The 14348-nt window shown below is 39.8% G+C and overlaps 1 protein-coding gene across 14 annotated transcripts in view; it reads right to left on the reverse strand.

Annotated features, from left to right (window-relative positions):
• Positions 1 to 432: 432 nt before the first annotated feature.
• Positions 433 to 14348, reverse strand: part of LOC131348355 (RIMS-binding protein 2) — a 91356-nt gene continuing 77440 nt past the window's right edge. For 8 of the 14 annotated variants that reach the window (XM_058383197.1, XM_058383189.1, XM_058383195.1 and 5 more), the window contains 10 exons: positions 13880 to 13973; positions 11677 to 11816; positions 10709 to 10877; positions 9001 to 9069; positions 8873 to 8905; positions 7364 to 7417; positions 6473 to 6579; positions 5610 to 5681; positions 4803 to 4922; positions 433 to 4188 (listed from right to left, as the gene is read on the reverse strand). In XM_058383197.1, coding sequence (XP_058239180.1) covers positions 3898 to 4188; positions 4803 to 4922; positions 5610 to 5681; positions 6473 to 6579; positions 7364 to 7417; positions 8873 to 8905; positions 9001 to 9069; positions 10709 to 10877; positions 11677 to 11816; positions 13880 to 13973 — 1149 coding nt within the window. In that variant the 3' untranslated portion in view covers positions 433 to 3897. The remainder of the gene's footprint in view (positions 4189 to 4802; positions 4923 to 5609; positions 5682 to 6472; positions 6580 to 7363; positions 7418 to 8872; positions 8906 to 9000; positions 9070 to 10708; positions 10878 to 11676; positions 11817 to 13879; positions 13974 to 14348) is intronic. The other 6 variants (XM_058383202.1, XM_058383196.1, XM_058383194.1 and 3 more) reach the window with 3 other exon arrangements.

The raw sequence follows: 14348 nt of genomic DNA on the forward strand, positions 1-14348 counted from the left end.
TTTATGGATGAGTGTACTGTTGGCTACTGGGAGCACGTTTCTCACACTCTAACGACTCTAACATGGTGGACGAGAGGAAAAGAGGAACTGGCTTTTGTTTCATAAGACTGTGCACAGCTCACTGTGTAAAGCGTAGGCCACATGAGTTGCTGCACACGAAGAAACAAAGCCAAGCCAAGTTTGTTTGCTTGATGTTGATTTGTTCTGGGTAAAATACTGAAGTGTGCAACCGTGTTGAATCTGTTTTTCATTAATAAAACGAAACGAAAAAAAAAAAAGCTACTTTTTTCTTGTCTCATTCTTGTGCATTCCAGCTTTGTCCACATTGCATGCCCTATGGTTTCACGTAAATGATTTCAAAACTAAAAAGAAAACGTAAAAAATAAAAACATCCCACACAAAACAAATCAAACCAAACCACAAATCCAAAGGTTTAAGATTTTTCTGTAAAAATAGATTTTATTTCAGTAAAAAGGTCAGACTAAATGACGATGGCCAATAACGATCTTACTAGTCATCACTCGCTTCAACATGCAAAAAAGAAAAAAGAAAAAGAAAAATGTGGAAACAAAAGACCTATTTACAAGTTTGAAAAAATTGATTACAAAACATCAGATTTACAAAATAGGTTCCTGTTCTCCGTGTGACACTGGCAGAAACTCGATGAGAGAATAAAGCTTCTCGTCCTGTTCGAAAATACCATACGTCAAAATCACAAAGTGCAAACCGTTGACCTGAACACTGTACATCATACACACACACACACACACACACCAAAGTATCAGCTGATGTCTTCCAGCTTGGCCTCCACTGCATCCAGTGAAAAAAAGAAAAGAGTCCTACAAAATACATTGTAGAAGTAAAGAAATGCAAGGTAATGTTATAAATACTTAAATATCGATAAATAAGGCCGTGTCTGGGTTGCGACACCTTCATGCATGCAGTCAGTAGAAGTAAACATCGAAGTAAGACTAAACAAGGTCTCGTAAGGCTAGTAAAGTTACTGTGGTCTAAGCTGTGGGTGCGGATTAGCAGAGCGTAGCATAGCGCTAGCGACGGCACTGGGTCTCGAAGCTTCGGAACTATAGTAGCTGGTTCGAAAAAGCAAGTTTTAGGATTATAGCACAGCTTAGGGACCATCGCTCGCCTAGAAACCAGAGTTTACCTACAGGCTACGGAGAGGAATAGTTTGACTGTACAAGTGCAGTGCCTCTTTCAGGGCTGCGTTTTTTTAATTTTTATTTTTTATTGTTATAAATATTTAAGATGACAATTTAATTCAGTAATATATTTTGGTTCAGCCTCGGAACCAGAGTGAACTTGAGCTAGACTTGGACGTTTGGGCTACAGAGTGCATCAGGTGCTTGGACCCCTGTGCTCTCTCCTCTGTCATAGCAACACAAAGAGCACCAAAAGGTTTGGCAAGAGCGTGTGACGTCCTGGTCCACCATGTACTAGAAACTGCCAGTTCAGCCAGTTTTACATTGTGAAATTTCAGCATGATTTTAATATCATGGGTCACGCTGTCTGAAGAAAAACTTGTCTGAAGCCTATAAGAGACTCCTTAATAACATGCTCTCTATGGCAGATTACACAATGAACATCCTCTAATGATCGGAATCAGATTACTGAAAACTACGATGCACTGTTTAGGTCAGCACAATCTGGGCCTCCTGCAAAAAAATTTGCATAAACAGATACGAGCCCTTGCTGAAATATCAGCAAAATCAGACATTAGTGAACGTCCTTCAAAGTGAGCTTGAGGTAATAAGGGTTTTTTTTTTTTTCTTCTCCTTGTCCATCAGCTCACCGTACGAGAGCCTGGACATGTAACTTTATATTAACTAATGTCAGCATTTTTGTGTCCTAATCCTAATATCTAAATGATATTGCACTGCAGCACAGGTCACGGGCTTTGTGTTTGCTTGCAATAGTATTAAACTGGTCCTGGTTTGCATGCTAACGCCACCATTTTCACCTCATGACTGTGCAGTGCTATTCTAGCCTGTGAGAGCAAGATCTGGCTATAAGTCACGCACCTTCTTTACACCTTCATGACACAGGAAACATCATACGGGAAGTAGAGCTAAATAATTCCTGCATATTTGGACATGACACTATCTCTGTATAGCATAATTGTGTTTTTATACTAATTATCAGTTTACACGGCAGAAATTCCCTGTTTCACACACACACACACACACACACTCTTACACATGCACACACCTTTTGGTGCTACTTGAGTCCCAATGAACAAGGCAAAAAACAGACCAGAGGAGACTTCCTGAACCTTGTACACTGAAGGAGCTCGTGTATTTAGTTCACGTAGCAGCAGAGCTGAGCAAATGCTACTCTTTCCCACTGTGATGTGATCCTTTTCACACTGAGACGCCGCAGCCTACGCAACACGCCCGTATATAACAGGACTGAACCTTATTGCCATGTAATACACAAACAGCAACCTTAAAGGCTGAAAATGCAAAAACCCACATCCACCTGATATAATCTTATCAGATCTCATGTTTTCACCATGACAACGTGACGATTCCAGTCAGGGAGCCAAAAAAAAAAAAGAAAAGTCACTACCTGTGGTCTTGTAGTGCGTTCGTGGGAATCGCAGTAATTATGAGACATGCTCTGACATTAAACTCTGAGATGTTCATAGCCTCAGAATTGGAAGATGACCAAGACAACGTTTGAATGTCTTTTAGATAACTATTTACCGTGTGGTTAATATCAGAAACGATAGGGGAGAGTGTCTAATGAATAAACTGTGGAGGGAATGTGGTAAACCTGTCGAAGCCTTCTTTACCATCTTACTGATTTTTTAGCTGCCATTAAACATACTAGAAACATTTAATGCACCCAAAAGTTATATACGCCGATCAGGCATAACATTATGACCAGTGAGAGGTGAAGTGAATAACACATCATGGCACCTGTTAGTGGGTGGGATATATTAGGCAGCAGGTGAACATTTTGTCCTCAAAGTTGATGTGTTAGAAGCAGGAAAAATGGGCGAGTGTAAGGATTTGAGCGAGTTTGATGAAGGACCAAATTGTGATGGCTAGACGACTGGATCAGAGCATCTCCAAAACTGCAGCTCTTGTTGGGGTGTTCCCGGTCTGTAGTGGTCAGTATCTATCAAAAGGAAGGGACAATGATGAACCGGCGACAGGGTCATGGACGGCCAAGGCTCATTGATGCACGTGGGGAGTGAAGGCTGGCCCATGTGATCCGATCCAACAGACGAGCTACTGTTGCTCAAATTGCTGAAGAAGTTAATGCTGTTTCTGATAGAAAGGTGTCAGAATACACAGTGTATGATGGGTCAGGGCAGCAAAAGGGGGACCAACACAATATTAGGCAGGTGGTCATAATGTTATGCCTGGTCAGTGTAAACTGTATACATCTCTGTATTTTGCACAAGATGTAATTCACACGGTTATTCTGTGTAAATTACTGCGACTTTTTGGCCAAGTTTATTCCCTGCACATCTAAAATAGTGTGCATTATCCTAAATCCAGACTGTAAAGTTAAATCCTGACATTAGCTAAAGTCTATTTTCACTGCAAAAGCCAATACTGTTGATTCAGTGTCTGTTTATAATTTGCTGTCACGTCATAGCTTTCGGAATATTTCGTGCATTTACTAGTCTGATGAAGATGTGAATGCTTTTATAGCTATACAGTTTCGAAGCAAAGCAAGAACACACCTTTATCAAGGTGACAAATGGAGGAAAAAAAACAAACAAAAAACAAACGAGCACCAATCGGTCACAGAGAGTGCCATCTGTGTCTAAATCTATCCATGAAATCACAAACACATGCAGATGAATTAACATCGACATGAAGAAAGTGCAATCAGCGAATTAGTCAAAGTCACAGTCTTTAGCTTTTATTCCTTCTTGCTGGAGCCCAGCTTCTTGAAAAGCTTCTTTCCTTTAGAGAAGAATCCTTTTTTCTTTTTGCCAGGTGGAGAGGTGTCAGGGACAGCAGGGTCCTCTGGAGGAGGGAGGACAGGGGGAGGATGGCCTAAGCATGGAGCTGGAGCTGGGTGGTGTTCGGGCTGCTTGTCTGGAAGCAGGTTCTGGTACAGATCAGGTTGAGAACTGGGCTCAGTCCTGGGCTCGTCTGGGGGACTTGATGTTAGAGGCTCCGTCTGCTCTACAGACGCAGCGTGACTCACCTTTCAGACAAAAAAGAAAAGAAAAGAAGTGTCTCTGAGGGGTTTTTTAATGACCTAGATGATTAAAATGTCTACAGGACAAAGGCACTGGACTTGTGGAATAATGCTGAAGATGTGTTTACACTCATTTCAGTAGGCAAAAAAAGAAGAAGCATCAAGGTTTCGCATCACAGGTCACTCCTACTCAAATGGAATTTGGGTCAAGGTGAAAGCGTGCACGTTAAAGAAGATACCAGGGTCGTGTTTTGGGGCTTTAGGTGAGGAAGTAGCTCAAAAGGTGATTTGGGATATATGGGGAGTGTTCACCAAAGGGAAACCAAAGATCTGGGTCAGCATGAGACTTACTGTTTAAAGTGCACACCTCGCCTGTGCCTCTGCAAGCCAAAATGCAGGAATAAAAACACACGCACACACACACACACATACACACAAAGAGTAAAATAACAAAGCCATGCACATGCACAAATAAAGACAGGAAGATCAGAAGCTGTGATGGTACAGCATGCTGCTGTGTATTTTCCTGTGCTGTGAGGTTGATTACGTGATACTGGTTGACTGAGTCACACATTTGCACATGCATGCGGTCACATATACACACACATACACACACACACCTGTGAGTCTCTCCGTATGTTGGCTATAGTGTGTTCAGGTTCTACTGACTCATCTCTGTTCTCTGGAAAAACCTGAAGGAAGTTGGAAGGTACCAGACCTTTGCGCCCGTTTAAATCCCCCTAAAGTGGCAAGAAGAACAAATCCCATCAGAATGTTCAGAAAGACAATCTTACAGGTCTTGAAGTGACCCTATACTCCTAAATATGTGGTAAAACATAACGTATACAAATTAATAACATGTTTAAAATAATGACTTAAAAATATTATGAAAACATCTATACATTTTAACCCCATCAAAATTTATGAACATGGATAAATCAGCTAGTAAACAAGATGACTTCTCTCTTCTCAGCCTATCACTAGTCAAGCCTGTTAAAATAATTACCTAACACTGGCCATTATCTATCTCGCTATCTTAGCACACAACTTAATCATTATCAGGTACCACGTCATTCTCTAACTTGATCATCATGGAACTTCTCTGACTCATACAACCCACCCCTAGAACTTAAGTCAATCCAAGAATTTGCACCAATTAAAAAAGCATGGGTCAGTCCGGTCCTAAAGGTTGCCTGAATTCCAGATATTGGTTTAATCCACTCTAAAGTTGTGGGGATGTGCTAGCTTAGTGGTTAAGTTGTTGGACTACTAATCAGAAGGTTGTGAGATCAAATCTAAGATGCCACTGCTGGGCCCCTGAGCAAGAACCTTAACCATCAATTGCTCGGGTGTATAAAACGAGATAAAACGTAAGTCCCTCTGGATAAGGGTGTCTGCTAAATGCTAAATGTAAGTTGAGTCCTCACGAAAAAGAAGCCGTCGTCATCCATGTCTCCAAACACGTAGATGATGTCTCCAGCATTGAAAGCCAGCTCAGCCTGTGGAAAGAGGTGAGGTGAGAAGGAGCATGTACGTGAATCTGCATTACACGATGAACCTGTACGTGATTCTGTGTAACATGACAGAATGAGCCTCATCCATGGACAACTTTTTTTTTGTAATTTGGTTTTAATGAAAATGCTAAGTTTACATATGTAACCGATTTTTAGATATAGGTATCGAGGATAAAGCTGGCTTAGTTCCGTGCATCACGTGCATCATAGCATCTTCTATTAATCTGACTGACAAAGTCATCTGGGGCCATTTTTGCCCGTGAAAATCTTATTACCGGCACGTTTCAACCCACAGTGAGTCATATATATATATATATATATATATATATATATATATATATATATATATTCCCTACGGTGCTGCGTGCCATCATCAGGCTTCTTCTCAAACTCAAACTCATAAGGGTTTTCTTATGACACATGCCATCCTGTTTTGCAACACTGCATAAGGAAGGGCACACTGGTGTGTGAGAGCATGTCAGTAGCGGAAGAGTCACAGAGACTTCAACAATCAAACATAGCAGTTTACCTGTGACAAACTCGCTGTAGACGTGACTCAAACTAACTTCCACTTCTGTCTTTGGGAAATTCCTTTTCTCTGAATGTGATATGTGATTGATGTCTTTTATAGAATGCAAATCAGCTGTAGAGCGCTCGTGAGAATTGGAATTAGACAGGAACGTTTAGTTGAATGTAGCCTACGAAATGTTTTACATAGAAGTAACTAGAAGATTGATAAATGAGGCTGAGTGCATGTAAAGACGGTGTAAAGTCACCTCGATGTCAGCATTTGGGGAGCTTTCTCTTGGGTCGTAATCAAAGATGGCCACCATCCTGCGAGGTACAGGGTTTCCCACGGCAATGGCCGAGTGTCGTGCATTATCTGTCAATCAAATAGCACACAATTCACACTGTTGATCGAAACCGACGTGATAAACGGGGACCTGCAGCAAACAGACAGCCTACAGGATGGAAAACAAATTAAAGCGAATGCATGCGGTACAGAATTTTTTATGAATGAAAGAATTTGTTATAAAAAGATCTCAGTTCCAGCTTCAGTAAATGTTTCATGAGTTGGTGATGGTAAAGAAGAAAGCTGCAGGTTAATATTCAATAATGAAATCACTGGAAAATGCAAAAGATTCGAACCATGGCTAGATTTTTACACTCGATAGTAAATCCATATCCAGATGATTTGAATATGCGAATTTGAACCGCCCCCTTCTTTCAGACCCCACCCACGTCTTTGTAAACTGTTGTTGCATGGGCGGAATTTGCATATAGGGGATTTTATTGGAATTTTTTGATTCATTAGCACTAACCAAGAGATACAAATGCAGCGGAACATCATTGCAAACTGTCTTCAGAACTGGAACTGAGAATTGTTGTTCTAAAATGAATGCCCGGATGACAATAAAAATGATTCAGATGGTTAGCGTGCCAGTTTGGTGGTTAAGTCACCATCAAGTAGAAGTCAGTAATGTCGAAGCGAGGAAAAATGGACAGACAATAAAAAGATAAACAACATGCACATACTGTATACAGACACATGAAGATCATGCAGCCAGCTGGTTTCACAAACACTTTAAAAGTCTGATTTATTATTCTCGCCCATGCTGCTGAGAAAGGACACAAAACCTGGAAACAGACTGAGAGCGACTGCACACCTTGATTGGAGGAATCAGTGTTGGAACTGTCCTCTAAAACTCCTGTAGCTTCCACTGAGGATGAGGAAGAGGAAGAAATGGAGGATTAGGGTTCATCTGCTGGAGCCTTCATTATCTTAACTCTTAAGCAAAGTGTGGGTTAGGACACAGGGTGAACAAATCCACCTTGAACGCAACTAAAATGGTTAAAAATGATTAGTAAAGCACCAGGAGCGTGTACACACACACACACACACACACACAATGACACATGCAGCACTGAAACAGAGCGATGGAGGATTCTGCAATCGATCATGGCTATGAAATGTGATATCGGCCACATAGAAAACATAATTCTTAAAATGCAGAATTATTGGCACCCTTCATGAAAATAAGACAACCTGAATGAACATATCGAACATTTTCAGTTACTCTGCAAAAGGTTTCCAAATTATTGGCACCCCAAATGTAATTTTAGCATGATCATGGATTTCAAGATATTTCCTGAAGGATGATGGATAGATGACAAACCTGATATTTACTAGCAAAAAAAAAAACAGGAAATGGTCAAAAGGCCATTGGCTGGAAAGTCAAAGCAATTTTTAACAAAGTACAACTTATTTACATTGATTTGAAATATTCCTTCTCAGTCATTTTCCCAATGCATTGTTTGTTTATGGGAATAATTTGGTCAAGAAAACCTAAGCACTTGCTCAAAAACTGTTTGAAAGTGTAACGTTTATTTATCACATATTATATCGTTTTGCCCATTTTACTGAAGGATGTGAATAATTCATCATCGATTTCATCTTCCCTGACAGAAACTGGCCTTGTAATCTGTTCCTAATTATACCACAGCGCTGCTGAATTCTCGAATCTGATTGGTCAGAAGGTGGTGACTAATTCTCGGGCAGGTCCGATATTAGCTCTGGCTACAAGGCAAAGTTCTAGTTTATGCTAATAGGATCGTTTTATAGTAACAACTAATGCACGGGGAGTTTATGGTGGATGAGGTGCATCAATTACAAATGGATTACAATATTGATGGGAAGATCTCCAGTATTAGAACTTTAAACCGGTCAAAGATAAAGTTTTCCAGTATTGGGGATTCTTCAGGATGGAGGAATTTCTGTTTATTTCTGTAAGAAGACAAGCTGCTTTTTTGTCTTCTTATCTTCAAGACAGAGAAATAACAGATGATGGTGAGGAAACAACTATTTCTACATTTGCATTTCCGGTATTTGGAAGACGCCCTTACCCGCCCTTACTATTCGAACTATTTCTACCTGCTGTAACATAACGATAATGTAACTATGAGTGAATAAAAAGTATGTCATTCCTAATGAGTATTATAATTGTTGACAAATTGCTGTGGTATAAGAGGAATGAAACACTCCGTAACAGCGGCTCTGCTTTGCATTGGGCTGCATCGTGGTTGTTGTGTTTTATTCAATGCGACATTATTTAATAAATGGCTTTTCTGTAAAAAAAAAAAAAAAAAAAAAAAAAAAAACTATATCAGAGGATTACCCTTTGGAAAGACTTCTTGTATTCTGCTTCGTTCTAAAAGGAAATGATTTAAGGGCAAAAAAAAAAATACAGATGAGATGGTAGGTAGAAGATGGAGAGGGGGACAGCGAAGAGACACAGAGACACACCTTTCTTGGAGCGTCTAGGTTTGGGTGGTGGAGCCGGACGGTGCGGAAGCTGAGCGAGTGAGCGTGTGCCTTGATGGAGGTCAAACAGGAGAATGTGGTTTGAAAATGAAACCAGACAACAAGCAGACAGAAACCAAGAATGAAGCCTGATATAAAGCAGGAAAAACAACAACAACAACAACAACAACAAAAGTTGTGTGTGATGACGTTGACTGCATCAGGACCAGAGTCAGCCAGGAAGGCTACTGTGAGCTGGAAAGAGTTAACTCATTGTTGCATTCTGGGAAATGGGATCTCAGCTGCCGTAGATTTGGCATGGCTCCTTTTCCTGGGTTCACGGCTGAAACTCTACCATGATGACAAAGCAGCAACATCAACAACAACAACAACAACAACCAAAAAATACTGAAGCGTTTTTTTTGGCACTTCTTTTTTGCGCTATTGTGAATGAAGAAGCACAGACGTGATCGATGGATGTTTCGGAAAGAAAAGCACACACAGCAACACGTAATAACAAAGCAATGACATAACAAATAAACAGACCTTAAACATCAGACATCACATCCACACTTCCTGGGGTGTTATTTTTAAGGACCCTGATGATTGGCTTTGTCTGTTACAGAAATCTGGAGGTCTTAATCGTGTTAATATCACACGGTACCACAGACCTCCAAAATCCAGGCCATTTATAAAACCAGTAAATTAAATATCTTCAGCTAGAGCTTTAGAGACTATTCTTTAAAATCCTACAAGAAAACAGTTTAAATTAATATTCTACTCGGAATAAGCGAACGGAAATTGACCTATTCCTACAAACTCCATCCTTTCCATTAAAAACTGGTGTGTGGCATGATTTTGTCGATAATAGCTTAATATGCTCTCGTTTTTTTGCACAAAATAGCCCCTTGTTCAACTGTAATGAAAAATCTCTTAGTCCGCATATTCAAACGTGTATAATAATAAACTACTGAACCACCTTAAATGCACTATTCTATGTCAATGTATGCAGTATAAATAGTGTGAGTAGTGGCAGCATGATGCAAAAATAAAAATCGCAACAATAACTCAACAATAACAACATGTCGATGTAGTTACAAAAGGGGCGGGGCTACCAGGAGCTTTCACTGTATTAGAAAAAAACATATTAAGAAGGCTGAAGACTCTCTGGTGATCTTTTAAACAAGCCCAGGCACATTATTTGATTTATTCTTCAACATTTTACTGTATTCTCCTAAAGCCAACAGCAACGCATGACATGTGTTCGAGGTCAATTGCTAATACTTCCTGTTAGCAATGTGCTCCATTTGAGACGATACTACCTTTCTAACTTTCATACATAAAGAGTGCACAGTGTAAGCGTGTAGTATGCCATTTGGGAATGCGGCTTAAACATTTTTCTTTCTTTGTAAATGATCACATTTAGAGTCATATTGAAAATTAATATGAAAAACCTCTTCCTAAGAACAGAAGAAAAACACTTTTTTCAGCAAAATTCAGCTGAGGTCTACGTTCAGTACTACGAGATGACTGTTCTACAGGATGTTCGTGCTTCCTCACACACTGTTCGAACAAGAAGATCTAGCAACAAATCTGCCAGTTTGTAGATCACTGATAAACCGTCTCAGATCCCAAACTGCACCGTTACTGACTCATTAAAAAACCGGAGCAGGTGCTGACTTGTTAAAGAATAACTGACAGGAAAACGTACCCATCTTCTCTATAGAGGCCTCAGTAGACAGGAAGCCCTGCTGTAGCAGCTGATCTCTGGTCTCCTCATCATCCACCTGAATCTCAGAGACCATGTTACAGGGCACATAACCATGACGGCCACCTGACTCGCCTCGGTAAAACCCGTCTGGGTCCTTATCACCGTAGACCTTTGTGGAGGAGCAGAAACGGTAAAAAGGCATGTTATAATTGTTATAAGGATAAAGTCTTTTCTGTAAGTGTTCTACTGAGAGCTGGCAAAGTTGCGTGTATTCATAGTCGAGTTATTCACCTGCTTAACTACTGCTTAATAGATAACTTTCTCCTGTAAAGTACACCATGACCATGCACTCATCTACTATACTTACAGTGTATAATTTAAGTGTATAATTCAGCCCTTGAAATTAGCTGTCTCCTCTGTACGGACAATACACACAGGGAGCTTAATAAATAGTGTTATATTAAAATTTTCGAATGGTACTCTTTTGCTTTTCGGTGTTTTTTACAGCTCAGAAAACATGAAATTCAGTGTGTCATGTGGTCAGCTCAAACTGTCATACAACGGTGCTATCATGAGTAACTGAAACACACCTCTATTTTTCTGCCAACTTCACACCTTGGGCATAACTCTCAGCACTTAAGTCTATAGTAAGATCTGAACTCAACTCTAAATACAAACCAGACAGAAAGCTGAAGCTCGGATGTAACTTGTGAATTCATGCTTTAGACATACGCTAGCTAAACAATACATTTACCTCAGATGTATTGGTAAATTACTTATAATAAATAAATAAAAATTACACAGTGATTGAGATAGCATTGGCTGAAATCTGAACAATTTAGTGAGCCACTTAGGAAGTCAGAAAGGTGCAAAAAAAACAACAACAAAAAAAACAACAAATCAGTTCCTAAATATACAACAAGGCCAGAGTTTCACAATACCTTGGTACCTTCTAAAAATCTTTGTACCTTAATGATCTGGCCCTCCCTGAAGGGAAGCTCCTCCTCTGCTGCATCGCGATTGGGTGACATGGTTGAAGGATCGTATGGAAAAAGGGCAACGAAAATCCGTATCTCATTGTCACCAATTGGCCGTGCCTCTGCCACATCTACACACACACACAGATGAAACAGACACTCTACCTGTATCTATGTACTGAAGTTGTGCATGAGCCAGGATTGTCAATTTTACACACAAGCTCCGACTGGTGCAGTCAAAGGGTTAAATGAAATAATTACAGTATGCTCTCATGATCATTACACACACACACACACACACACTTTAGGCTCCTTTTACACAGAAGCAACCCATTAATAGTGACCCAGAATTGATGACCTACGCTTCTGGAGGAGGAGTGCAGCAGGTCAACATAGCATTCTGAATGTACATATCGATATGTACATATTTATATATATATTTATTTATACATAGCATGTGTGTGTATATGTAGGTATTTTTACATGTATGTAATTTTAGAAGAAGAACAAGAAGTATGTATACACACAGACACACACTAACTGCTAATGAGTGTTACTTCTGCTAGCACAAACCCTTTATCATTATTAATAATATTATAATTATCCATAATCAGTATATCCATAATTATAATTATATAATAAGTAATATCATTGCTTGATATAACAGGTGCAACCGCTCTTGAAATGGGTCTGACTTTTTTAGGGGACTGAGCTTTTTAGCAGTTAACGCTTCATTTAGACTTATTGGTTGCATTGAGGTGTGCTGCTTCTCATTACATGTGATCAGGGGTTAGGGCTCAGCAGACAGGATATTTCACTTCCCTAACACAGCATGTGTGAGCTTTGTGCACTCTAAATAGATGGTCTGTAACGGTGTTAGGCATTGCTGAGACACAGCTGTGTGTGAGGCTGAAGTTCAAAGACGAGGAAAGGGGGTGAAAATGATATATTCATGAAGGCATCTAGATCAGTGTACATTCGTTTTTATTAATAAGATTATCAAAAGTAGTTGTGTGTGTGTTTGTATTGCGCTGCACATGGTTCTGGGATGCACGCTATCAATCTTTACCCTTAATGTGATATGATAAGCAGTGATAACAACTACATAATATCAATTGCCATTCTGTCATTTTTAAATCTTGGGGATTGCAATATATAATATTCATAAAACTGAATCAGGGTCAGGTATGAGCTTATGAATTGTTTCCAGTAGGCCTTAAGTGTGAGTTTTGTAAAAATGTGTTTTAGGGCATTTTCATGACAGAGAAATACACACATTGCTTACCAAGTTAACTAAGACTTGTGTCTTGTTTATGACCCCTCCATAACTACCTGCATGCATATGTGTGTGAGCAAGTACAGTACTAGCAGAGCAATAGTGAAGAAATTGAAATGATTAAGCCTGTCATAGAGTCAGAGTGATTACAATAGTGAAAAAAGAGAAACAATGCAGCAGAGAGGCAGGGGGATGATGCAAACTACGAGAGTTACTCAAGAGTGGTTTCATGGAAGGCTAATCTGGGTTACTTGTTGTCATAACAAGCCATTTTAGGCCTCTCTTCAGTTATCAAGAAGTTATGAGGGGAAAGAAGACTGACTTCACCTTTACTCAGAGAGAAGTAAGCATGATGGAGACATGAGAAGCAAGACCTATAACTGCACAGTGATTAATTCTTTATATTTTACACTTACAATCATTTACATGTTTTCTCTAAGTGTTTTGTACTTGCTTTGCCATTACATAATAATACTTATGTCACCTACCAGCGTTCAATTCCTTATTAAAAATGTCATTGTTTCCTTTTCTTCCCTCTTTCAAGTCCTCTTTTACACTAAAAGGTGGGACGTTATCTGTATTATAAGCAATCTTCAAGCTTCGCATCATCAAAAAATTGCAGCCATTGGACGATATGTACGTCCAGTGTGGCAGGGTGTGATGTTTTACAAGTAATAATTTGATGGAATTTGTTTCAAATTATTGGTTTATCACAATTAGTTATTTTCTACGTTATTTACTTACAAAGGGCTATATTCAGATTCTTAACAAGCCATACTTTTAACCCAGGATATAAGCTTTTAATAACCAGGACATTTATAGAAAGCAAATATGCTAACAAGGAAGTCTTTATTTCAAAGGACGGAGAGGTTTATTGAGGACAGAAGCTGTAAACAAGAATACTTGTGAGCATCCTACCTCTGGGCGATCTGGTCTCTGATCTATTTAATTTTGGGCTGATGTCTCTGGGGTCGCACCAGGCCGCTCTTGAATCCGCTAGACCTGCAGCCTCCTGAAGCAAGCCACACACATGGACATATGGTTATTACTTCACACAGGAAAACTACATACTCTTGCAGACACTATATACATGCTGCAGTACAAGGACACACATTTCCACACCAGTGCCTACACACACACAATGATGGCAGGCTGCCTCACAGTTTCAAGCACAACAAAAGCAGCAGGTAGGGTTGTTCTGCCTACAGACACATGCAGGCCCACACAGCCTTCAGGAGGGGTGAACGGATGGCAATGCTTCCATCAGGTTAATTAACCAAACAACCTCAACAAGACTCAATGTCTGAGGCTTTAAAAGACATGAAGTTTCTTGTCAAGTTTCCCAAAGAGGACAAGAGGTACATCAAGGACACTACGGAGTAAACCA

This window comes from Hemibagrus wyckioides, linkage group LG28 (assembly GCF_019097595.1).
Source record: "Hemibagrus wyckioides isolate EC202008001 linkage group LG28, SWU_Hwy_1.0, whole genome shotgun sequence".
In the NCBI taxonomy this organism is placed as follows: Eukaryota; Metazoa; Chordata; class Actinopteri; order Siluriformes; family Bagridae; genus Hemibagrus; species Hemibagrus wyckioides.